We start from the raw sequence: 26,063 nt of genomic DNA on the forward strand, positions 1-26,063 counted from the left end.
CACTTTAGATTGGAAGCTGTGTTGTACCTCCTTTAACTGGCCATCTACACCTTTCCCCCATCTTGTCATCTGCTTTTGTACTTTGCAGATGGATGTGTCAGCGCTCACTTTTAGAGTTCTGAACTAAACCCTGAACTCACCATATTTGTTATTTAAAATCAGACAAAAGACTATAGATGACACGGGTTGAGTTGCCAGAAAATGTACGCAAGTAAGAGTAATATTACCTCAAAATAATATACCGTATTTTCCGCACTATAGGGCGCACTCATAAGACTCCAACCCCATCAAAAAACGACTGCGCGCCCCAATCCAGAGCACCCTATACACTACTTCACTCAGGTGTCCCAGCATGACTTCAGTAAGCTACAAAGCTGCACCACCCGCTGCACATGCAAACACGCACGGAGCAGACAGCGACCGCACAGCAAAAAACACCCGCAGACAAGAAGAAACGTCTCAAACTTCAGTAGCCGGACATCCACTCTTACCTAATTGATACAACTATTCTAGCCTCCAGGAGAGTCTGAAATTTGCTGAAATCCTCCAAGACACTGACATGATACAGACAGGACAGCGGTTCTTTCTGCAGGAGACATGTGCAGTAGAGCGGGGGTCATGCGCCAAGGAAGATGCTCATTTGATTGTGTTTTGAACAGTTATTTTGCGCTTCATACACACACCGTCCTCATGGAAAACACATGAAGAAATACAGATGATGCAGCTTTTAAGTTAACGGTGATTGATGTGGCTGTCAAAGAAGGAAACAGAGCTGCTGCACATGAGCTCGGCATCAATGAGTCGATAGTGAGATTTTGGCAACGGCAGCGTGACAAACTGACTCATTGCAAAAAGACAATAAAAGCTTTCGGAGTCAATAAAAGCAGGTGGCCTGAATTTGAAAACGTTCTTGAAGACGTGGACACCTACGGCTTATATTCAGGTGTACAATTTTAAACTTTTGTTAAAATTTACTTGATGTGGCTTATATTCAGGTGTGCTCAATAGTCCGGAAAATACGGTAATGTAATCCAGAAAAAAGGAACAGTCTTACACTACTGAAGAGTAAGAGTACTGTTACTTCAATAAAAACATTACTCAAATAGGAGTAAAAATATGCTGCTAGAAGACTACTCTGAAAGTTGCAGTCCTACTACCAGCCTAATATGATGGATGCTTTGTCATACCATTGTGTAACTGTGTGGTTTAACTTTGTTCAGCTGGAGTGGTAGTCACATCCGATGGGGACAGCCTTTCCGACTACGCCACCTCTCCACGGGCTATTACCTGGGACTGACTGAAGACAAGGGCCTGGTTCTTCAGGACAGGGAGAAGTCGGATACCACTGCCACGGCTTTCTGCTTCAGGCCCTCCAAAGTACAGTAAAATCTTTACCAGACTTTCTCATTAGTGGTTTCTAAACAAGTCTCCAATGAGGTTAGAGCTCCCTAAATGACCTTTTCAGAATTATTGAGCAGACAGAGCAGTAAATGTTAAAGCCTTCAATTTATTGCATTTCTCATTTCTAGCACATAAAAATAAACACTAAAATGCACTTTCTTTTTACCCATTTGCACAACTTTCCTTGGAGCTTTTTTTCGTAATTGCAACTTTTTGCCATGTTCTCTAAATGTAAATGCCCTTCATAAAATGGTCTCTTTCACATTTGTGTCACCCTACAGGAAAAGGGTGACATGGGCCCAAAGCGAGACATCGACGGCATGGGTGTACCTGAGATTAAGTACGGAGACACCATGTGCTTTGTTATGCACGTGGCTACAGGACTGTGGCTGTCCTACCAGGCTCCTGACGCCAAAGCCTCCCGCCTCGGCCCGCTCAAAAGAAGGGTAATTGTAATCCTACTGGCATTGTTAATACCACATTACAGCAATACTGCGAATTAGAGTAACCACATTTAAGTGTCATATGTCCTGTAAAAATGTCATAACACAGCTCCTCTTTCATAAGCCATAACAGTGCGGTATTGCAGTTTCTTTTATGTGGGACACTGGCTTTAGGCAGGCTTGCGGTACTTTCAGTTAGATGAGAGTCGCCTCTCTCTGGTGTCTGGGTGTCCATGCAGATTTGGCTGCAAGCCAGTGCACCTGACACCTTCCAAGTGATTAATCATCTTCATAATTATCTTTTTATAGAGGGTACCGCAAACATTTGTTTTAGCTTATTGAAATGTTTGGATTTAACATACTCATCATGTACTAGGCTGTGTTTCTAAAGAAGAGCCACGCTCTGTGTGTTTGTGTGGCTCCTCACAGGCCTGCTTACACTCTGAGGGTCACATGGACGATGGGCTGATCCTCCAGCGCTGTCAGCACGAGGAGTCTCGAGCTGCACGAATCATCCGTAACACCACCTTCCTCTTCAGCAACTTCATCAAGTACAGCATTAGAGCACAATATGCTTCTACAATACTCTGTTAATACCATCTAACAGCATAATTTCTCCCTTGCTCCTAGAGCCTTAGACAGCACAACGGAGGGTGACTCCCAGGTGGCAGGGTACATAGAAGAGGTGCTTCAGACACTCAATGACTTGATTGAGTATTTCAAGCAGCCAGACTCTGAGCTGGAGCACGAAGAGAAACAAACCCTCCTACGGTCACTCATTAAACGCCAAGACCTCTTCAAAGAGGAGGTAAGGAATGTCATCAAACCTGCCTTCAATCTGGCTATCTCTTGTTCAAAGATGGACATATAATTTCAGTCTAACTTCGAGTAAAATGAACAATTTGTTCTGTTTGCCTAGGGTATGCTTGCTCTCTTGGTCAAATGCATTGACCGAATGAATGTGTACAACAATGCTGCACATTTTGGAGAAGTAGCTGGAGAGGAAGCTGGTGCAGCATGGAAGGAGATTTGCAACCTTCTTTATGAACTTTTGGGTGAGCACACTGTATTCACACTAATTCACCCCTAACTCCACTCCACATCCTTTTCTTATAGGTTTCAGTGGTTGACCTAGAGCTGTTTATAACTTTGTGGGGGCCATGTACAATGCTACCGAACAATGTAGCAAATTACCTTTAATTATATCCCAGTCAAAGTAAGCACAGAAAAGATCAAGATGAGCTGTCAGTGTACTTAAGTTTCAAACTGGGAAAAGTAGGTAGTTTAAACTGTTGATTATATTTGTAACAGGCCAAAGTATATCCCTCTTCTAGAGGGTGCATAGTCAGCAATGCTCCCAGACCAAAATGAAGCATAGTTTTCTTGCATTCTTTTTCTTCCATGTTTGCATCATTGAATTTTTGATAATTAGATGCACATTACACGTAAAGGTCTCAGATTTCTGCTTTTATGTATCTTACAAGTTTGCGTAATTAAAATTTTTATTTAGCTGAGCTCACAACACAGTTTTTTGATGAATTAAGAGGCATTCCAGGACAACAAACTGGGTCATTAAAAGGCCTGGCAGGTGCTAACGCCTTTTCACACATTTTAAGAGTGTGACCTTGAAAGGTTTTATTTTTGAAATTGCTTCTTGTTTTACCATCATTAATCAGCTTTGCCCTCTGAAAGATGCCCGGGCTGAAGGTAACCATCACTTTTCCAGCACAGATGACTTTCCTTGACATGTTAGAGTGTGTGACCCTCAGTGGCCCTCCTGCAGTGAGGTCATCTTCAAGAATGCTGAGCCGGGATGTTTAAAATGAGCGTTTTATGATGAATTGTACAGGGGCCCACTTCAAACACTTTGTGAAAATCATTACAAACAATATCGAATGGTCCTGCCTTGAAGCTACCTGGACATGTAGTTATAGAATTTTCTTAATGAACGCTCGGGGAACAGCAGAATTAGAGGATATTAAACAGTCATCAGCTTTACTTTAGCACAAAGTGTGGTTAATGAGCACTATCAGTCTGCTGCCCTTGAATCCTAATTGCAAGAAATTAGACTGGGAAACTTTCTAATGTTACTTTTAAGTTAAAACAAAGCTCTACCAAACTATTGTAAGTCAGGCCTTATAGTCTGGCCTTATAAGTTTTGTGTAAGATGGCCTCTCCCTTTATCTCTAATTAGACTCATTTTACATTGCACATTTATTTGATTGCTCAGCTGCCTTGATCCGTGGCAACAGGACCAACTGCGCCCAGTTTTCCAAGAACCTCGACTGGTTAATCAGTAAACTGGAGAGGCTGGAGTCTTCATCAGGTATTTAAAAAAAGATGGGTATTATATTTAAAGTGGACATGATTCATTGATAACAAAATATTGCTTTATAGGAATCCTGGAAGTCCTCCACTGTATCTTGGTGTTAAGTCCCGAGGCTCTGAACATCATCCAAAAAAGTCACATCAAGTCTATTATTTCTCTGCTCTACAAAAATGGACGGAACCATAAGGTTGACATCACATATTTACATTTGTTTACTAGTTTACAGCAGTATTTACTCATAAAGCACAACACATAAACATGTAAACAAGCATCAGAGAGCGGAGGGATACTATTTACAATTGGCTTCAATAAGACCTATATTAGGCTTAGAGACACCCTTGGACTTGATGCTTGTTAGATAAATCTGTGCCATAGCTGTTTCTTAAGCCTCCTATCATGTTACCATCTGTTGTGTTTACCTTCTCACTATGTGTTTTACGTGTTGTGTTAAACTGGGGCTCCAATATTTACTCTGTCAATTCACAGGGCCTGAAAGGGCACGCTTGTAAACAACAGCTGCTAATCACATGAGTCTGTTCCAATAGCTCATAGCGTTTTTGTAGTTGTTGGAGGATGAGTGAAACAAATAATTGAGTGAGATTAGGATAAGGATTACATATACTATATATTTTCACACTTTTTTTCAGAGCATGTGACAAAATCTGATATTTTATAATGTAATCTTGTGCTTTAGATTCTGGACGTCCTGTGCTCTCTGTGTGTCTGTAATGGAGTTGCAGTCAGAGCCAATCAGAACTTGATCTCTGACCACCTGCTTCCTAAGAGGGACCTGTTGCTTCAGACCAAACTTGTCAATGATGTTCAGAGGTAAAAAGAGATATTGCATCTCGCTAATTGATACTTGGCAGTGATATCACACTGGGGACGTATTGCATGAATGTCTATGTCGGAGTGTTCAGTAGTTACTATGGAGACACAATGCCCACATTAGCAAACAGTGTCTAACTGGAAAACCATTGGCCAATAGACCTCTTTCACAGTGGCAGTAACCACCTAGTGCCTCTGCTCAATTTCATTTCTCTCCAGCGACTAGGTTAGGAATCAGAATACACTAGACGGTTCACAGAAACCCTGGAAATGTGAGTCTGGGCACCAGCCAATCAGCGACGAGCCATACATTCTGTGTTGGCAACGATTCCCGAGATCGAGGATTTAAAGCCAAGAGAATGTTTGGTGAATTTTATCAAGAGGAAAGACGTTATTGCCCTTCTTCCAACGGAATTTGGGAAAAGCTTAATATACCAGTTAGCCCAGTTAGCGGCTCATTACATACATCACGACCAAATAGCAGCAACTGGTTAAATAAAAAAGTACCCATGTTGCGTCGAGTGAACAAATCCTAATACTGCGAGGTCAGACGGTTTCCACAAAGTGAAACCGGCTGATGAATCAGGGTAAGGAAATACTGCGATGTAGGATAAACGTCACTTCCGGTTAATGCTTTTCTATGGCGAAATATCTGTGGAAATGGCTTGCGTATTTTCCACCAGCTTCATATTCATATTATTCATGACCATAAGGTTAGTTTTGCACAGGAGTAGTTCACTAATGCTGGTCGTTGTTCGCTTTGAAGTTTTCATCTTTCTTACCTTGATAGTTGTGGATAAATTCTTCATGGACAGAATGTGTCCTTTGTCGACCTTGTTGGATGAAGATTTATGAAGCTAGTGGAAAATACACAAGACATTTCCACAGATATTTTGCCATAGAAAAGCATTAACTAGAAGTGACGTTTACCCTACATCACGGCACTTTCGGCTGTTGTGAAAAAAGTCTGATAACCATCTTGTGACTGTAATGTTATTTGAGAGGACTTATTTAACTACAGAAATCAGCTCATCTGTTAGAGTGCTACTAAACCAGTTATTTATAGTCAGATTGTGTTCAAAACAAGCTTCAGATTAAAATGTAACTTGCGTAACAGAGCCTCAGACAGAGCAGTGCCTACAGTTAGCTTGCATCATACCCCCAGGGAATGTTGATGATATCAGCTGGAAATTGTGTGTTTGTGAGTGTATTTGTGTGTGTTCTGTCCACAGCATAAGACCCAACATTTTCCTTGGTGTGGCTGAGGGTTCGGCGCAGTACAAAAAGTGGTATTTTGAGCTGGTGATCGACCAGGTGGACCACTTTGTTACTGGAGAGCCCACTCATCTGAGGGTGGGCTGGGCCAACACTAAAGGCTATGCTCCGTACCCCGGTGGAGGAGAGGGATGGGGAGGCAATGGTGTTGGGGACGACTTGTACTCCTACAGCTTTGATGGGCTTCATCTGTGGTCAGGTATGAGTACTAGGGATGTAACAATAACAGAAATATCGTGATATCGTATCATCAGAAGTCTCACAATAATATAGTGGACCATCACAATATATCGACTCACAAGTTTTTTTGCAAAAATGCATGGTTTTATTGTAGCAACAGCTAATAAAAATAGGGAACTACATATCCCATGGTTCATTTCAGCACAGACAACATGAAGAAATATGTATTTTACTTGAATTTTTGGGATTAGGACGGTAATAATTCACACCAAAATCTTGTCAAGGTATTTTAAAAAAATACCTTGACAAATAAAAACGTTTCCTGTCTACAGTTATATTAGCCTCTTCAAAAGATCGCAATAAATATCTTATTGTTAGATTTGGATATCGTTACATCCCTAATGATTACACTTCTTTTATTAGTAACTATTACAATTACTCTCTTTAATATAATTAAGTAGATTTTTGTGGACATTGTGCTTTTATGAATAGACTTTTAATTGTAAATGAGGATAATTCCAGACGTGTAATTGTAATTAGTTACATTTTAAATCATAGAAGAGTACTGTACAAATCCTGTCCCAGTCTACAAACATTTCTGCTCCTTTCTATACCAATACACATTTAATAGCACTTCATCGCTTACTCTGATTGGCCAGAGCTCAGAGAATATGCAGAATTAGACTTTTCTGATTGGTCAAGTTTTGCAAAAAAGCATGATCTAAAATGCTCTGAGTAGTGTTTTTCATGAATACTTTATCATTTTGGCAGCAATAACTGGATTTGTGATTCATTTTTTCATTTTTAGCCAAGTAACTTTGCTTACAAATTTTCAGTTCTCTTTCCAGCACATTTGTCGTTTTACTAAATATTTGTTATGAGTACCCAAGAAAGTTGAAGAGTATTTATTTGGATGACTCACTATCGGTCTAAATACGTATGTTTATATCATGCAGCACTACTCCCTTGTTTTACACAGTAGTAGAGCAAGTAATTGAAATGATTCATAGAACCTTAAAAACTCATTGGGAAGTAAAGGTCAGTAATCCATCTCTGTACTATTAAAAGCACACGTGATACATTAGGTCTTAAGTCCAGTAATTACAGCCTTATCTTTGGACTAAAAACACACTCCTCGAAAGTTCTCCTGAATCGTTTCATGTTAGAGAGCGAATCCCTCCCCTCTGCTTCTGCCTTATCTCCTCTCATCACTATCACTGTGCCCTACATTTGCAGTGACTTTGTACCAATAATACCTATCCGTGGTGCTTTTGTCTAGGCCGAATCCCCCGAGCCGTGGCCTCCATTAACCAGCACCTGCTGAACTCGGACGATGTGGTGAGCTGCTGTCTGGACCTGGGTGCTCCGTCCATGTCCTTCAGGATCAACGGGCAGCCGGTGCAGGGCATGTTCGAGGACTTCAACACCGACGGCTTCTTCTTCCCTGTTGTCAGTTTCTCTGCAGGGGTCAAGTAAGCATCTGCGGCTACAGCTACAACTTCTGTTCAGAGTTTTATGTATATGTATAAATATAGGCATGGAACAAACAAAGAAACCAACAAACTAACAAGAGGAGACACAGACAGACATTCCTTTCATTAACAGATAGATGTATAAATGCATATGTAGTTGGTGACATTATGACAGACAGCCATGGTCACTTACTGTAAATTCTGGACTATAAACCACTACTTTTTTCTCACACTGTGATCCCTGCGGCTAATAAAACGATGTGACTAATATATGGACAGATTCTTTGTTTGGCACATTGTCCATTCATATATACTGTGGTTTGGCAACACAGTGGGTACCTGCAGCCTGAGTGCAGAAAACGCCGCTGTCTGTGCAGGTAACACATGGTTCTAGGGTTCACATGAAGTTGCTACATGAGCTCGCGATATTGTCAGCGCGCTCTAATAGTTTAGCGCCGTGTGATAAAATAAGTCATGGTGCTAAATTAACATTAGTGAGTGGGATACGTCTTACCTGTATGCGTAAATGACGAGAAGAAACGTCTCCAACTTCAGTAGCCGCACATCCACTCATACCTGATCAATACAACTAACCCTGGCTCCCGAGAGAGTCTGAAATCTGCTGAAATCCTCCAAGACACTGACATGATACAGACAGGACAGCGGCTCTTTCTGTAGGAGACATGTGCAGTAGTAGCGGGGGAGAGATGGGGGTGATGCGCCGAGGTAGATGTTCGTTTGGTTGTGTTTGGAGCAGTTATATTGCGCTTCATACACACACCCTCCTCATGGAAAACACACGAAGAAATACGACTGACGTGGCTGTTGAAGAAGGAAACAGAGCTGCTGCACGTGAACTCGGCATCAATGACTCGACGTGACAAACTGACTCAACACAAAAAGACGACAAAAGCTTTCAGAGGCGATAAAAGCAAACGGATTGAACTTGAAAACATTCTTGAAGACGTGAACACCTGTGGCTTATAGAGAGGTGTGGCCTACGTATATGTACAATTTTTAAATTTAGTTAAAATTTTGTCGATGCAGCTTATATTTAGGCGCACTCAAAAGTCTGGAAAATACAGTAGTTTGCTCTTAAGTTGCCAAAAACAGACAATGCAATTAAAAAAAGGCATGTAACGGTATCCACATATCATATTTATTGCGATATTTTGAAGAGGCTAATATAATTGTAGATAACTTGACAAGATTTTGGTGTGAATTATTTCCATCATAATCCCAAGAATTCAAGTAAAAAACATATTTCTTCATGTTGTCTGGACTGAAATGAATCATGGGATATGTAGTTCCCAATGTTTATTAGCTGTTGCTACTATAAAACCATGCATCTAATCAAAGAAACTTGTATTTTGATATATTGTGACAGCCCACAATATTATTGTGAGACTTTTGACGATACGATATCACGATATTTTGGTTATTGTTACATCCCTTCAATTAAATGTGATTAAAACTCCATATAAACAGTTTAGCAGCCACAAAAGTGAATTTAGTGAATAGTGCTGAATAATTAAAGTTGAGCAAACGCAGCTTAGACCTTGGCAGGGATAGGATAAAACCATTTTTTGCAGTATAAAATATTGCATCTAGTCAGAAAGGAAATGGCAGAAAGAAGGATGGGAGAGAGTGCAGATATATGAATGGTTTGAAAGATGATTGCAAAGAGACAAAGGCAGCACATGTGAAATATTGCTTTTTCTCCCTCTAGGGTCCGTTTCCTGTTAGGTGGCCGTCATGGAGATTTTAAGTTTCTGCCCCCTGCTGGTTACTCTCCTTGTTACGAAGCACTGCTGCCCAAAGAGAAGATGCATGTGGAGCCCGTGAAGGAGTACAAGAGGGACCATGAAGGTGTCCGAGATCTGCTGGGAACCACAAAGTTTCTGTCTCAAGCCTCATTCATCCCCACACCTGTTGACACCACACAGGTCTGAAGATCAAAACTAAATCTTTATAGACTGGTCATTTTCGCTATGAAACTCTGGTGACTGTGTCCTTTGACCTTTTTTTTATGGATCTATTGCACCATCTGCTGTCTTGCACCTCTGCAGGTCGTTCTCCCCCCTCTGCTGGACAATGTCAGAGATAAACTGGCAGAGAACATCCATGAACTGTGGGCAATGAACAAGATTGAGCTTGGCTGGACCTATGGCAAGGTATGTCCACCGTTGTTGATTGGAATAACTGTAGAAATCAACAGTGTTTGAAAAAACACTTTATTAGATGCCTTTATGGTCAGTGATAAAAGCTAAACTACTGGTGTTATTTATTTATGTATTTATTTGTTTATTTATTTAATAGAGACAGTGCATATTAATGAACATCTACGGCAATGCAGTGTAAATATAACAGATTATAGCAAGAATGCTAATTTCCATCTGTAGTCCCTAGGCAGGTAACACCACAAGTTTAACAAAGGCAAAACAACAATAACAAGTGACAGTTCTAAACTAAAAGTGTCCACAAGTCTGGTTTTCCACGGTTTCAAGTGAGATTTGAAAGTCACCGGTGTTGGAGTCTCTCTTATTGATAATGGGAGACTGTTCCAGAACTTAGTGCCTCACATTAACACTAACCCTAACTCACACTTTGTCCAAATATGTCTGTATGGGAGGCTAGGCTGTGGCCCTAGTTCCCATCCTACTGACAGTCTTTATTTTAATAAAATCCTGTAACAGGATCCTGTAAAATCAACAAAATTATTCAAATTAAGCAAATTGTACTTATCTAAAATAGTGCAGTGGTGAAATGAGAGTGGGTTCTTATCCAGTATTTTTACAGCTTTTTAAAAAAGTAATTCGACTGGTTTGAGTGTTGTGCTGCAGCAAGTGACCATGTGGTTATGCAAATTACCTACATATAGTAAACAAGTTCCTGGCATAATCTGTCTGACAATTGCACAGGAGTTAATGCAAAATAACTAACTGTGCATTAAAAAAAAAAAAATACTAGTATATAAAGACAGTTAAACTTGTGAATTATGAGTTTATTTTGCCTTTTTACATGTAAATAACACAACATACCAAATCTTCAGATAACTCTCACCTACTAACTTCTCCTCTCTGCTGTTCCATATAATTTTGTATAATCCAAATAAAATAATTAGTCAAGACACCATCTACAGTATACTTGCTTATGTGTGTGCGAGTGTGTGCTGTGTGTTACTATGAAGTGCTTTAGGTGTCTTGAAAAGCGCTGTATAAATGGAAACTAGATTAATTACTTACCTACACGACTAAAAGACTACAGCCTTATAGTGTAGTATAGGATATAAATGATATGTTTTCTTTTCTCAAGGCCCTCTTTACCTAATATGAATGTTGATTGCTTTAGCTATAACCATAATTTTGTGACATAATAAGAAGATATCAATTAAACATAGCCTATTTGGATATTAGACTTTACACCAGCTGCCCTTCCTGACTGTGATCCTTTTCCTAATCCAGTTTTGACATTTGTATCCATTTTACATACATCATAATCCCTGTCCATCACTGGTGTTTGTCTGTGCAGCACAAGCTTGGTTGACAGTCTGGTCACACACGGCCCTGCACAGTTGTGGTTTTCACACAATCCGTCTGCAGTGGGCTAATTCCACCGGGACCATTTAACAAATCTAATGAGTGCTTCACCCTCCAGGAAGATGACACCGGCATTAATTAAAACTGCGAGGAAGGATTCCATAGAGGGAAAGATCGCCATATAAGTTATAAAGGACACCTTTTAAGTGCAAACAGCTGCTAGATTAATATACTGACTCAATAGCCCCAGTGACCCTCAACAGACATGTATCTCTGAGAGAATTTAAAGTAATAAAACCCAGCAAACCGCACTTCATACTTTTGTATTTATCTCACTGATTCACCTACCAAGATATTCCTCCTTTAAGTTTCTATAATAGTGGGATTGTTAGTTTGAATCTAAAACCTAAGCATGTGAGCAAAATCTGTGAGTTTGTATGATAACACAAGAGCAACTAGCCTGTGTGTACAGTTTACTTTGCAGCTACTCAGAGGAAAGTGAAACACAAACAAGATGGTGTGATATGTGATCAGCAGGGCAGAAGTAGCACTAGAGTTCTGTTGATCTAGGCTTTAAAAAGTAGTAGTTTTAGTGTAGCCACCATGTTTGAAAGAGGGAACAGATCATGTTTTCATGGAAAAAAACAAGCATAATATATATGGATATTTTTTCAGGTTCGGGATGACAACAAGAGGCAGCATCCTTGCCTTGTGGACTTTTCAAAGCTGCCAGAAACTGAAAGAAACTACAACTTGCAGATGTCCAGTGAGACATTAAAGTACGACACTTTGCTGCACTGTCCACTTGTTTTAAACACTTGTTTTAAAAAGCTCTGGTTACTGTCTGGGGAGTTGTTAGATTTAGACAAGCTTTATTGATCCACAAAGATCAATATAAATAATGATAATAATAATAAATTCAAAATAAGAAGCAAAGATATCAAGAGACTGGTGTAAGATAAGGCATAATTATAAAATTGTATATGTACAAGTACAAATAAAATATAAAAAAAATACAGTAAATACAAAATATATCTGGGCTATATACAGGAGGTGGGTAAGAGAAACTGTGCAAAGATGAAATAGTGATTGACAGATTGATTGTCCCTCTATAGTCTGGTTCAGTGAGCAGGAGTGTCCATGATGGAGAGCAGTAAAAACATTTAACCCTGTTCACTAAAAAGGTGGTAGTTACTTTTAAGTAAGACAGTGTAATGGTACATAAGAATGCTTGTTATAAACTTGAAATGAGCTTTGAAAATGAGCCCAGGTGCTGTGTGTGTGTTTGCATTGATTACAAAATGTTGTGGAAGTTCGTCTTATATTCTTTCTGGTTTATCACAGAACCCTATTGGCACTGGGGTGTCATGTTGCTCAGGTGAATGTTCACGCTGAGGACGATCTGAAGAAAATCAAGCTTCCCAAAGAGTGAGTGTTCTTCATGTTGAGTAATTTTCCCATATGGACCAGTGTTAATCATGACATGTGATATTTTGTTGTATGTTGCAGCTATATGATGTCTAATGGATATAAGCCTGCGCCACTAGAACTTTCTGACTTAAAGCTGAATGCAGGTCAAGAGTTTCTAGTTGATAAACTGGCCGAGAATGCACACAATGTGTGGGCCAAAGACAGAATTAAACAAGGTTGGACCTATGGTATCCAGCAGGCAAGTTATGCCATTTCCCACTGTGATACTGATTAGAATTTATATATCACAGGGAAATATAATGCATCGCTTTAATAATTTAACATGACAGTTCATTTTTCATATGTGACAGGATTTGAAGAGTAGACGCAATCCCCGTCTGGTGCCATATGCTTTATTGGACGAGCGCACTAAGAAGTCAAACCGTGACAGTCTACGAGAGGCCATCAGGACTCTCGTGGGATATGGTTATGACATTGACCCTCCGGATCAAGAGAGTTAGAAATGTTTTACACTTTCCTCTTTATTGTACACTTAATGGCACTAAAAGTCTATGTGACCTTTTAAAAAATGTTCTTTTTCAGCTGTTCATGTAAATGATGATCAGAGTATTGAGACTATCCGCTTCTTCCGAGTGGAACAAACGTATGCGGTCAAAACAGGGAAGTGGTACTTTGAGTTTGAGGCCATCACTGGAGGCGACATGAGAGTGGGCTGGGCCAGACCAGGCTGCAGACCTGATGTTGAGCTCGGCATAGACGACCAGGCATTTGTCTTTGATGGATACAAGGTAAGTCATATGTTAGCATCATTTCCTTGTAAGGTTTTAGCTTATTTTTTTTAGGTTTATTCATCAGTTATTGTACACTGTATGTGATTTCAGTTTTTCTTACATATTATTTCTTTAAGGGCCGACGTATGCACGCAGGCAGCCGTTACTTTGGCCAGCCATGGAAGAAGGGCGATGTTGTTGGTTGTATGATCAACATGGAGGACAAATCCATGATTTTCACTTTGAATGGAGAGCTTTTAATCACCAGCAAAGGCTCTGAGCTTTGCTTTGCTGATTTTGAGACTGGCGATGGTAAAGGTCCATTTTGTACTTCAGTACTGTACTTCAAATGGAGTGGAAAAAATCTAAAATCCTCCCTCTATTGCAGGTTTTATCCCTGTGTGCAGTATGGGCCAGTCTCAGATTGGCCGTATGAACCTGGGTAAAGACGCCAGCACACTCAAGTTTTACACCATGTATGGGCTTCAGGAGGGCTTTGAACCATTTGCTGTCAACATGAATCGAGAGATCACCATGTGGTTCAGCAAACGCCTGCCCACATTTGTCAACGTGCCTCCGGACCACATGCATGTCGAGGTACTCTAACACACCCTCATCGATGCTCTTAAAGTTTGACCATGGAATGGATTTCACTCACTCTTGTCTTTGAAGGTAACAAGGATTGACGGCACAGTGGACAGTCCGCCCTGCCTCAAAGTCACCCACAAGACTTTTGGCACACAGAACAGTAACAGTGAGATGGTGTACTGCAGGCTGAGCATGCCTGTGGAGTTCTACTCTGCAGACATGATACTGGATGAGTCGCACAAACTCAGGTAAGTTATCGATCACATACTGTACAATCATTTAATCAATATTACTGTTACATTACAGCAAATGTATTAACTTTACTTTCACATGTCTGTAGCCAGCCTCCTAAAGAAGACGGGACAGTTGACTATGGAAGCATCACAATGGTAAATACATACCATAAAGCAAAGACAGGTTTTACCTTTTGTGAATTATTAATAATTATTTTCCTTTTCTGTGTTCACACAGTATTACCACTCTGTGAGAGTGTTTGCAGGACAGGACCCTGCCTCCGTTTGGGTGGGCTGGGTCTCTCCAGATTATCATTACTACAGCAAGAACTTTGGACTCAGCAAAACACGCACTGTCACTGTGACTCTGGGAGACGAGCGTGGACGTGTCCATGAAAGGCAATTTATTTTATATTTAGAAGTATTTGCTGTGGAAACACAAAGATTTACTGTTTGGACAGAACATCAGTCATTTATTAAGTGCATTCAATTTTCCTGTTAGCAGTGATTTAATATATATATTTTTTATTTTTTATAAACAACCTCGCTTCTTACAAAATGCAATGCATCACATTAGATTGTGTTAGAATAGATTTTCAATCTGGCCACCATCAAAAACATCCATCACCTTTGTCAATCTTTTACATTTTGGTTCATGTTTTACTAAATGTTTGATTCACAAATGTCCATTGTTGTTGCTGCTACAGTGTCCAGAGGAGTAACTGTTACATGGTGTGTGGATCGGATGCAGTTGGGCAGTCCTCTAACTCAGACCTGGAGATTGGCTGCTTCATTGATCTGGCTTCTGGCCTGGTCACCTTCACTGCCAATGGCAAGGAGCTGCCCACGACATATCAGGTCAATAGTATTTTAAAAGGTTATTTACTCTTTGTGGGATCAGACATGGTGAAAAGGGGACACACAACAGATTTGAACACAACGACAGGGACATTCATTGTTTTTCTTGCATAGCAAAATATGTATTGAACTTATTTTTCATTCTTAGGTTGAACCAAATACTAAGCTGTTTCCTGCTGTGTTTGTGCGGCCCACAAGCCCCAACCTCTTCCAGTTTGAATTTGTCAAGAACAAGGTTTGTCTTCAACAAAACCACTTTGTTATTTGAACAGTAAATCTGCACTGCAGTAAAAAAATAAAAAATCTAAAATGTTATTTTACTTCAGGATGCCATGCCCCTCTCGTCAGCCATGTTCAAGAGTGAGCGCAGGAACCCCGTGCCACAGTGCCCTCCTCGGCTCGATGTGCAGACCATTGTGTCGGTGCTGTGGAGCCGGATGCCAAACACATTCCTGAATGTGGAGACGGCTCGTGTCAGTGAGAGGCACGGTTGGGTCGTCCAGTGTCTGGAGCCTTTGCAGATGATGGCCGTGCATATCCCAGAGGAGAACAGGTCTGCCACAAAAGGCTTCCCGAGTACTACTGGTTTGCATGTCAGTGTTCATCCATCCAGAGTTAGGAGTTTTTATACGCCAGTATAAATAAATAATACTGTAACAGTTCACTAAAGATGTTGTCAAAAACATATTTGTGAAAGATGAAGAATGGAAGGATGACTTTGCCAATGCATGCAGATAAAATCATCATTCACTCTTAATTGGGTAATTTTGAATGCTTCCCAGCGGATCAAATGTAAAGCACTTTAGGGTTGTCAGAAGTACCCATAATCAGATACCAATTAATACTAAAACTAGTATCAAAACTAGATAGTCATTTGAGCACGTATCCATACTAAAAAGTCACATTCACAGGACAGAAATGAACCTTTCCTGAATAACTTTAAAATGATCTTGAGCTGTATTAAAAGTATAAGAGCACATAGACTTGTTTACGCCCATACACCATGATCAGTATTAAGTATCTAAGGTCTATTCCTTGGTATTGAGTTTGAAAATTTACAACACTACTACACATGCTTTAACTTGTCTCTTCAGGTGTTTGGACATCCTGGAACTGTCTGAGCTTGAGGACTTGAGGAAGTTTCACTATCACACGTTGAAGCTGTACTGTGCCCTGTGTGCCCTGGGTAATACTCGTGTGGCTCATGCCCTCTGCAGCCATTTGGACCAGTCCCAACTGCTCTACACTATCGACAACCAGTACCTCTCTGGCATGCTCCGAGAAGGCTTCTACAGTGTCCTCATGAGGTGAGTGCAGGACACATTTTACACATTTTACTCCAATATCAAATCAAATATCAATCAAATATAGGATGGATTGGAAGGAAAGTGTTTGTTATTAGATTTAAATGACCCCATTGTTCTAAAAAATTCAGTTTTTGCTTACCTCTCATACACATCCACTGCTCTATACTTTCTTTGTTCTCCTTTTTTTATTACATGGTGATACAAATAGGATTTGGCAGCACCATGGGCTTGCATTTTTACAAAAATCCATTGCTTGCTAAAATGTACTGCAGCAAAGTGAGGCCATCCATGCGTGTTTCCCAAACTTTTTTTTCTGGAAAGCCATATTTTAAAAGTGACAAACCTTCGCAATCCAAGTCAATAGACATTATTCATAAATCACAAAATAAAGGTGGATTTGATCATTATTGAACATTAATGAGGATATTTTATTGTTGACTGAGTTATTGTGTCTCTCTGAACAATTAATATTACTCAAGTTTTAAACAATGAAAAACAGTAATTGAATCAGCAACAAAAGGATCAGTCGACTATTTGGACATTAAATGTAGCCCATTTCTTTTTCTTTTCAACCTTCAATTGAACCAGCCATACTGGAACAAAATAGTCACTAGGTCTCTCATGTGTCAGAACTGTGTGTTGCAGACCTACAAGCAGATTGTGACAAGGTGACCAAAAAAAATCTCTTGCGACCCACCACACCTGAAGTTCGCCATCCAGTCTTCTGAAAACAATGATCTAGGCGGTCCAACGGTGTGGCACTTTGTTGTGATGATGTTTACAATGACACTCCGTAAAGGACTGGCAAAAATAAAATAATAATCCATGGGTGTCATAGATAGATTGATAGATAATGATGTACAAAAGCATAATTTAATGTCTTTAAATTTACTGATGTAATTTGTTGACGATGATTAGTCAAACTGCGATTCCAATTAATTATTCGGCAGTACTTTCTCCTATATAGCACATATGCAGCCTCTAAGTGTCTCTCTTTGCTTTCTTTAAGGATTGCACCCAGGAAAACATAATGTGAACTATTTTTTCTTGATTGGGTGAATCATGCCGCAATAGCACACATGCACACAGTAATGCACAGTGATTAAAAATGACAGATTCATTCTTTTCTTCTCCAGTATCCATCTTGAAACGGCAAAAGAGGCTCGCCTAATGATGAACAATGAGTTCATTATCCCAGTCACAGATGAAACACGTTCCATCCGGCTGTTCCCAGATGAGTCTAAGAAGCACTCTCTTCCCGGGGTGGGCCTGAGCACCTCCCTCAAACCTCGTGTCAACTTCTCCCCTGTGGGAATCCTGGGCACGAAGCGGCAGCAGTACCTCCACAGCCCACAGATTCCCCTGGGCATCCTGAAAGAGAAGGCCATCAGCATGCTCACTGAAGCCGTGCAGGGAGGGGGCACCCATATCCGAGACCCTGTAGGAGGAAGTGTGGAGTACCAGTTTGTTCCTATACTAAAACTCATCGGGACACTGCTGATAATGGGCGTGTTAACCAGCGAGGAGGTTCGACTCATCCTGCTTCTGATCGATCCCAATGTGTTCGGGGAGAGCAAAGAGGAGGAGGCCAAGGGAGAGGAGGTGGCCGTGGTGGCGGAGAAGGAGGAGACGAATAAAAATGAGGAGAAGGCTGTGGAGGCAGGAGAGGAGGAGAAAGAGGCTAAAGCACCTGTCAAGGGTCTGCTGGAAAAGTCTCTGCCCGAGTCCGTCAAACGCCAGGTCACTCTCTCACTTCATCTGTCAGCGCTCTCATGAAATTCAAATTGTGTCTGCCTTCTTCCCCTCATTCGATTTGGTACACTAAATCCTCATTCTCAGATGTAATGTTATGATTCATCCTGCTCTGAAAAGTGATTGCATAGGTGCACAGCAAAGTATCAGAGCTGAATGCTAATGCTCTTATCAATGACAGAGCTACACAGACACTGTATTTTTCCTGACTAAACTTTTTTTTGGGGCCAAAAAGCCAGAAATGATAGATGGCTTTTGCAGGTAGTGCCTCAGTTTCATTTACAGTCGTGAGCAAAATCAGTATTACAGCAAAGCAACTCATGCATCTATGTGACTATGTAAAAGTTTTCAGTCTGCAGCGATTAATCAACTAATCGTGACTACTCAACCATAAAAAAATAACCTCATCTTATAAAATCTTATGTTAATCGTATTTTGAAGACTAACTATTATGCTATAGAGACTTGTAAAACACATATGAAAAGACCTTTTTATAATAAAAACAGCAGAATTGTTAAATCAAAATGTCAATATTTGTAAACATTATTTAACTTGCAGTCATTTCTCTCCTTTCCTTGTATTAGTTTTATGTTGTTTTTTTTTATTTTGTTTCAGATGTGTGAGCTGCTGCATTACTTCTGCGACTGTGAACTCAAACACCGCATTGAGGCCATCGTGTCCTTCTCAGATCGTTTTGTTTCTAAGCTGCAGTTTAACCAGAAGTTCCGCTACAATGAGCTAATGCAAGCATTCAACATGTCTGCCGCCGTCACAGCCAAAAAGACCAAAGAGTTTCGTTCGCCTCCACATGAGCAGGTACAGTCTCAAGGACCACACACACAGGGGGATCACAGTCTGTTGGACAGGCTATTTATGTTTACACTTGTTCTTTGAGCGCTGTGGAACTGAGCTTCGAGAAAAATCAATATCTGTGCCCCACACAAAAGATTAATGCCAGAATCTCTAGAGCCCTATGTGACTTTTACTTGAGATTGTTCAATTATTTTTATATTGTGCTTTTATTTTTCACAATACTTCCACAAGACTTGAATCATGACATTTAAGGAGCTGTTGTTTTCTTTTTTTAAAGTACAGGTAACTCTACATCTTTTGATGAAAAATATATTTAGTATGCTAACGGCCTCAGCAGTGCCAGCCAGTTTGTACAATGACAAGGCAGTTTTTTTCTCTCATCTTTTCTCTCAAGACTCTGCCTAAATCAGAGAAAAAATAAACAGCTGAGAAAGAAAGCTTCTGTGCATAGGCCTAAAGCTAAACTCTGATCTTTGTAAACTAAGTACAGCAGCTGTTGACTTGAAGGCAACTTTTTCCAGAGAGCTCCGCCCTCTTTTCACCACATGGTTTATTAAAAAGTACTGCTAGGAATAGGCATCAAAATATCTTGAAAGGAGCTTTGGTTTAGCTTACTCGTGGACAGTTAACACTTATATTTAGTTAGTTTTACACATGGCTTGCAATTTCTAGCACACAGGATATGGCATTGATAGTTTTATTTTTGTCGTGGCTATTTGTGTGTAAGTGTATACGTCACTATTCCTTGAATACATGCACATGCATTTTAGAGTGTCTGGTAATTATGCATATTTCACTGTTGTTTTTTGTGACTCTTCTGTAGATCAACATCCTGTTGAACTTCAGTGCAGGGGATGACTGCCCCTGTCCCGAGGAGATCCAGGAGGAACTTAACAGCTTTCATGAAGAGCTACGATTGCACTGTGGTAGTCTACTACATCCTCATTACTTTTACAAGCACAGAAACAGTTTTAACATGAATATAATCACCTCTGATGCACAAGTATTATAGTGTCTCAATGAAAATCACTTGAGTCTCTTTAAAACCATTTGCTTATTTTAGGAATTCCTGTGGAGGAGGAAGAAGAGGAGCCAGACACGTCGATAAAGGGCCGTCTTCTTGCATTGTTGTACAAGATCAAGGGCCCACCTCAGAAACCAGAGGAAGATCCTTCTGAAAAAGAACAGGCTGCTCCCAGTAAGATATGCTGACATCTACCCATTCAACTAAAAGCCCACTTATGGTTAATGGGAACACCTCTAGCTCGACTTTAATCTCCTAAGTATGTAAAGTAGAGAGGAGCGTCAGGCTGCAGTACACTATTTAATATTACATCCACCACTGGGAGATTATCATGTAAGATTCCAATTACAACATGAGACCAAATGAGTTCAGGTTTATGATGATTATGATAATGTATACAATCTACGTGCCACCATCAGCAACTATTTCCTGCAGCCAATTTCAGTATTTCTCTCAGGTTGCCCTTTTGCCACAGTTCAGTTTCAAATATTAATGTCAAGCCTCTATAGGCACCTGCTTTTTTTCTCCTGTGTTCTGGACCAACTCGCATTATATAAAAGCTTTCATTCATACTTAAAAGAGGTAAAAGCAGCACCCGGATATCGTTGAGGCGTATGATGAAAAATGACACAGTACTAAGTGGTGCTTTGTGTTAGAGCGCAGTAACAAAAGTCCAGTCTTCTTATGTAATGAAGACTTTGATAAAATTCAGAGCAGATGTGAGGCGTTCACCTTCAGAGCAGCCGCTTTGCTCCGTCTGCCTCTGTCCAAAGTCTCATTGTAATTCTGTTTGAATATGACCCTTTGTTTGCTACAGATGTCCCACTGTTGACAGGACTCATGGTTCAACTTTATGTTCAGAATAACAATGTCATCTCAAAAGTTAGATGTAGGGGTTTTGTTGCATAGTAGGTTAATCATAAAAACAATGGGTCTTTTGGTAGAGTAAAGCTGATCAAAATTTGATTCTTATCAGGTATATATCTCTCTATATATGTCACATTAATTACTGAAACTTGAAGTAACAACCACTGTTTACACTTAATTTATTGATCACTAAGAACACTAACAAAAAGTCAAATTGGAATATTTACATTTAGACCTGAATACATATTTATTTTTGTTCCCCAGCCCCCACCACCACCCCATAACATGTCTACATCTTGTATTTTGTAGATTTTTTCTATTAAAAAATGATATTTATATAAAGTATTTTTATTTAAATAATTATATGATGTATTTTTGCCGCCGAATTTTCATCACCTGACAAGCTCGAGATCAAACAGTGCCCAAAAAACAGAGATCAAAAAAGGCACGTGCAGAGTTCAGTTGTGCAGTTAAAGACAGCAAAATGGTGAGTGTTGTATAAAGTATGAAAAGTTGACAGAGAGTGCTGAGTTTTCAAAGAACAGTGGACGACCGATTATTTTTTTGTTATGTGTAAAGACCGTGCAGTTTGTCTGATATGTAAATACAGTGTAGCGGTTTTCAAAGAATATAATCTGCGTCGTCACTATGAAACTCACCACAAAGAGTATGCTAGCTTGCAAGGGCAAAAAAGAGAAGATAGGATTTGGCAGATGAAAGGCCGACTGGCTCCTCAACAGCATGTATTTCTTCATCTGCCTACCTGGCCCCGGCCCCCCATCACAGTCACAAGCAATAATGTGGCCCCCAGAGAAAAACGTTTGCTGACTCTTGCTTTACGGATAGCCCAAAATCAAACAATCAAATATACTCACTACAGAGAAGATGTCGAGGCAGGTCTGATTGCTGAATATCAATATTTATTAGAGTTTAACACTGATGGTTTTTGACTACTAGGGTCTTCATCAGGACAGTGACTGATGCACTGACAGAGAAGGCTATTCTGTGTCCCTGTTTAGATAATACTTTGTGATGTGTGAATGACTTCATGTCTGCCCCTAAATCTAATGTGTGCAGCCAACCTGAAAGAACTGATCTCCCAAACCATCACCAGCTGGGCTCAGGAGAGTCACATCCAGGATCCAGAGCTGGTCAGGGTGATGTTCAGCCTCCTCAGAAGACAGTATGATGGTATCGGAGAGCTGCTGCGTGCCATGAAGAAGTCCTACACCATCAGTGCTGCCTCTGTGCAAGATGCTATCAACCTGTTGGCGTCTCTGGGTCAGATCAGGTCCCTGCTGTCTGTGCGCATGGGCACTGAAGAGGAGAAACTCATGATTGATGGGCTTGGGTAAGAAAGACTCACTACTGTAAATGTTAAGAATTTTTAGGTAAAACAGCACATTTTTTTTCTTTATAGAGACATTATGAACAACAAAGTTTTCTATCAACATCCAAACCTGATGAGAGTGCTTGGCATGCATGAGACTGTCATGGAGGTCATGGTCAATGTGCTGGGAGGAGACAAGTCCCAGGTATTTATTGTCATCATTTATTTATCATCTGCTGCAAGAATTGTCAGAAGATTTATAACATTTAATGATCTTTGATGTATTACACTGTAAACAGATGATTTCCCTGCTATGACTTAGGGGTTAGCCAAGAGCAACAGCTTAAGACCTATAAAAGCTCCCCGTGTTATGGAGCTGGTAAAATAGTGGGACACCCAGAGGAGCAAGAGTGGGGTGGGGGGAGGTCTCTGCCCTGTCCTTTTTGGGCAGTGCTGACAGAAGCTGGAAGAGAGGGCTCTGATTTAAAGGCTTAGTCAGTGCCAAACATGAATTGAACCTTAGACAGACAGACCTCAGGGAGACAGCGAGGCACTTAACATCTGACTCTAGCAGTTTGATCACGTCGCCTTGGACATAAATTCCTGAGCAGTTTACTGCCACTCGATACATGTAGTTAACTTACAGTACCCATATAACGGGATGTAAGCAAGACTTATGTGAAGTTTTTAAGTATTTGTTGTATCACAATGCACTTTAGTTATAATATTGACTTGGTTTATGAAATCATTTAACCATTTTATTTGACTTGACTTTATTTTTATACACACAAGTCCCAACAGAGATCCAAATGTGTCCTCATGATGCCTCTATTCACAGGAAATTGCCTTCCCCAAAATGGTGGCCAGCTGTTGTCGCTTCTTGTGCTACTTCTGTCGCATCAGTCGTCAGAATCAGAAAGCTATGTTTGACCATCTGAGCTACTTGTTGGAGAACAGCAGTGTTGGCCTGGGTAAGAACAATATTCACAGAAAATACACAACACTGTGTGAAAGAGAGACTAAAAATTTCAATGATCTCTTTAGCTTCTGAAGCAATGCGAGGGTCCACCCCACTGGATGTTGCAGCATCATCAGTGATGGACAATAATGGGCTGGCTTTGGCATTAGAGGAGCCTGACCTGGAGAAGGTGAACATAAAATTGGATTTAAAAGTCTTGTTGAACACTGAAAAAACTAGAAATGTTTTACCCTTAAAACAGTCTAACAAAATTGCAATAAGGAACTAAGTAGTGTCTGTGTGTAGGTGGTGACATATCTGGCAGGCTGTGGTCTTCAGAGCTGTGCCATTTTGGTTGCCAAGGGTTACCCAGACCTCGGCTGGAACCCCATTGAGGGAGAGCGCTACTTGTCTTTCCTGAGGTTTGCTGTCTTCTGTAATGGTGAGAACTTTTCTAACCTCATACCAGAAATACAAAGCTCATTTTATAAAACAATTGATTAATCCCCTAATTAATAAAACAAAATCATTCAGTCCGTGTTATACTTTGTGTGTCAGACAGACAAGACACAGATGTGGGAGTCACTTTAGTTTCCAGACACAGATGCCTTGTTATTGTTCCAGGTGAGAGCGTGGAGGAAAACGCTAACGTGGTGGTGAAGCTGCTGATCAGGCGTCCGGAGTGTTTTGGCCCTGCACTGAGGGGGGAGGGAGGCCAAGGGCTGCTGGCTGCAATGAAAGAAGCCATCAAGATCTCTGAGGATCCAGCCCTGGATCTCCCCCCGGCTGCAGCCACTGCAGGGTACGGACAGGGTCTTTTTAATTTAACATTTAAAAAAAAAAACCCAAGGCTTTAAAGCTTGATGAAGTTTAAGATGGAGGGCCATTGTGCTCCCAGCTGGTGCATTAGTATACAAAGGCTCTGATACAGTAGCTGCATTTTAATAGAGAAAGGATATTGAAGTCTGGAGTGTGGAGGGAGATTGGGAAAGTAGTCAAAATCAATATTTATAACCCTCTGCTCAGTAAAAGGACTGTGTTCAGTGCCAGCATGTGCTGTAATTCATGTAGTTGTTAAGTAAATGTATTTTTATGGTAAAAAAAAGTTAATTGTTTTGGAATCTATTCTACAGGTCTGGTGAAGAGGAGGAAGAAGTGATTCACATGGGCAACGCCATTATGTCCTTCTACTCTGCTCTCATTGACCTGCTGGGCCGCTGCGCTCCTGAGATGCATGTAAGATTTCCCACACTGTGTCTTGCACTGGTTAATTATTATTGACAGGACAGTCATTGTAGAGCAATATGTACACAAAATGTCATACTGAGCTCGGGCATAAGTCTGAATCAAACCTGTGTTGTTGTTGTTGTTGTTGTTGTTCAATTTTACAGTTAATCAATGCAGGCAAAGGAGAGGCTCTGCGAATCCGAGCAATCCTGCGCTCACTGGTCCCCACCTCAGACCTGGTTGGAGTCATTAGCATTCCTCTTAACATGCCGGTGATCAACAAAGGCACGTTTTTTCCTAAGCAGTTACGCATTTACTGAGAAACTGGCTGATTCTTGGCACATGTGTACAGAATACTTTATTTTCAGTAATTATGTATTCTCTCATCATTCAGTCCAATACAGTTTATTTGTTTTTTAATTTCCAGATGGTTCAGTGACTGAGCCTGATATGTCGGCCTGTTTCTGCCCGGACCATAAGGCTCCCATGGTGCTCTTCCTCGACAGAGTGTATGGCATTGAGGACCAGGCCTTTTTGCTCCAGATGTTGGAGGTCGGCTTTTTGCCTGACCTTAGAGCCTCAGCTTCTCTGGATACTGTGAGTTTGGTAGTTTTGTTGTTTTATATAATAGATATCACAATCACCCTAAACCAAACTGTTGGTTGGAGTAAAGTTCCCTCTTCCTGTCAGATCCTCGCGGTCGGTAATGCAGTTTAAAACTAGACTGAAAACTGTTCTCCCTGGCATTTAATACTAGCTAAACAGGATATCTTGGTGATTTACTGTAGTTTTCACGTGTATTCTGTTATCTGTTTCTTCTGTTTTTGTTGCCTTTTATATGACTTTGGTCACTTTGGTCAATTGAAGTAGTTTTAAATGTGCTATATTAATAAACTTGTATTGAACTGAACTGAATTAAAGGTTTAAATTCTAAAGACTGAGTCACTAAAAAAAAAGCTAGCTGTTTGATGCTTTGTACAGAAGGCAATTTAATTGTCGCAGTGCTCCAAGTCAGGTGAACGTGTATGCGTAGGAGCTATTCTTGTGAGACATGAACCTGAGTAAATTAAATACTAGCGGATGATTATAAAAGACATGTTGTTTGGTTGGTCTGCAGCATAATGTGGCACAGCAGGTGCACATCCAGGGGAGTTTGAGCACTGCAGTAAATTGAATATATGCTGTGCTATGTAACCTGTTGTACTTGTCCCACAGGAGGCGTTGAGCACCACAGAGACAGCCCTGGCCATGAACCGGTACATTGGTTCTGCTCTGCTGCCCCTGCTGACCCGCTGTGCTCATCTGTTTGCCAGCACCGAGCACTACGCTCAGCTCGTGGACTCCACACTCCAGACCATCTACCGCCTGTCTAAAGGCCGCTCGCTCACCAAAGCCCAGAGGGACGCTATTGAAGAGTGTCTGCTGGCTATCTGCAAGT

The 26,063-nt window shown here is 40.6% G+C and overlaps 1 protein-coding gene across 1 annotated transcript in view; it reads left to right on the top strand.

Moving 5' to 3' along the window:
• The window catches only part of ryr3 (ryanodine receptor 3), a 68,590-nt gene that overhangs the window by 12,250 nt on the left and 30,277 nt on the right, over positions 1–26,063 (top strand). Inside the window, exons 12-51 of the mRNA XM_055149768.1 lie at positions 1,221–1,377; positions 1,683–1,847; positions 2,274–2,395; positions 2,475–2,652; positions 2,764–2,899; positions 4,075–4,170; positions 4,242–4,360; positions 4,868–5,001; positions 6,234–6,475; positions 7,736–7,928; positions 9,658–9,874; positions 9,998–10,102; positions 12,143–12,246; positions 12,812–12,895; positions 12,977–13,136; positions 13,249–13,393; positions 13,481–13,686; positions 13,806–13,980; positions 14,057–14,265; positions 14,341–14,504; positions 14,597–14,645; positions 14,728–14,888; positions 15,197–15,347; positions 15,496–15,582; positions 15,674–15,900; positions 16,442–16,654; positions 17,791–18,394; positions 19,022–19,222; positions 20,043–20,145; positions 20,283–20,417; positions 22,188–22,461; positions 22,531–22,645; positions 23,279–23,411; positions 23,485–23,588; positions 23,705–23,840; positions 24,023–24,200; positions 24,532–24,634; positions 24,790–24,910; positions 25,053–25,222; positions 25,841–26,061. Coding sequence (XP_055005743.1) covers positions 1,221–1,377; positions 1,683–1,847; positions 2,274–2,395; positions 2,475–2,652; positions 2,764–2,899; positions 4,075–4,170; positions 4,242–4,360; positions 4,868–5,001; positions 6,234–6,475; positions 7,736–7,928; positions 9,658–9,874; positions 9,998–10,102; positions 12,143–12,246; positions 12,812–12,895; positions 12,977–13,136; positions 13,249–13,393; positions 13,481–13,686; positions 13,806–13,980; positions 14,057–14,265; positions 14,341–14,504; positions 14,597–14,645; positions 14,728–14,888; positions 15,197–15,347; positions 15,496–15,582; positions 15,674–15,900; positions 16,442–16,654; positions 17,791–18,394; positions 19,022–19,222; positions 20,043–20,145; positions 20,283–20,417; positions 22,188–22,461; positions 22,531–22,645; positions 23,279–23,411; positions 23,485–23,588; positions 23,705–23,840; positions 24,023–24,200; positions 24,532–24,634; positions 24,790–24,910; positions 25,053–25,222; positions 25,841–26,061 — 6,597 coding nt within the window. The remainder of the gene's footprint in view (positions 1–1,220; positions 1,378–1,682; positions 1,848–2,273; positions 2,396–2,474; positions 2,653–2,763; positions 2,900–4,074; positions 4,171–4,241; positions 4,361–4,867; positions 5,002–6,233; positions 6,476–7,735; positions 7,929–9,657; positions 9,875–9,997; positions 10,103–12,142; positions 12,247–12,811; positions 12,896–12,976; positions 13,137–13,248; positions 13,394–13,480; positions 13,687–13,805; positions 13,981–14,056; positions 14,266–14,340; positions 14,505–14,596; positions 14,646–14,727; positions 14,889–15,196; positions 15,348–15,495; positions 15,583–15,673; positions 15,901–16,441; positions 16,655–17,790; positions 18,395–19,021; positions 19,223–20,042; positions 20,146–20,282; positions 20,418–22,187; positions 22,462–22,530; positions 22,646–23,278; positions 23,412–23,484; positions 23,589–23,704; positions 23,841–24,022; positions 24,201–24,531; positions 24,635–24,789; positions 24,911–25,052; positions 25,223–25,840; positions 26,062–26,063) is intronic.

This window comes from Boleophthalmus pectinirostris, unplaced genomic scaffold, assembly GCF_026225935.1.
Source record: "Boleophthalmus pectinirostris isolate CB_2022bp ecotype Guang Dong unplaced genomic scaffold, ASM2622593v1 HiC_scaffold_13, whole genome shotgun sequence".
NCBI lineage: Eukaryota > Metazoa > Chordata > Actinopteri > Gobiiformes > Gobiidae > Boleophthalmus > Boleophthalmus pectinirostris.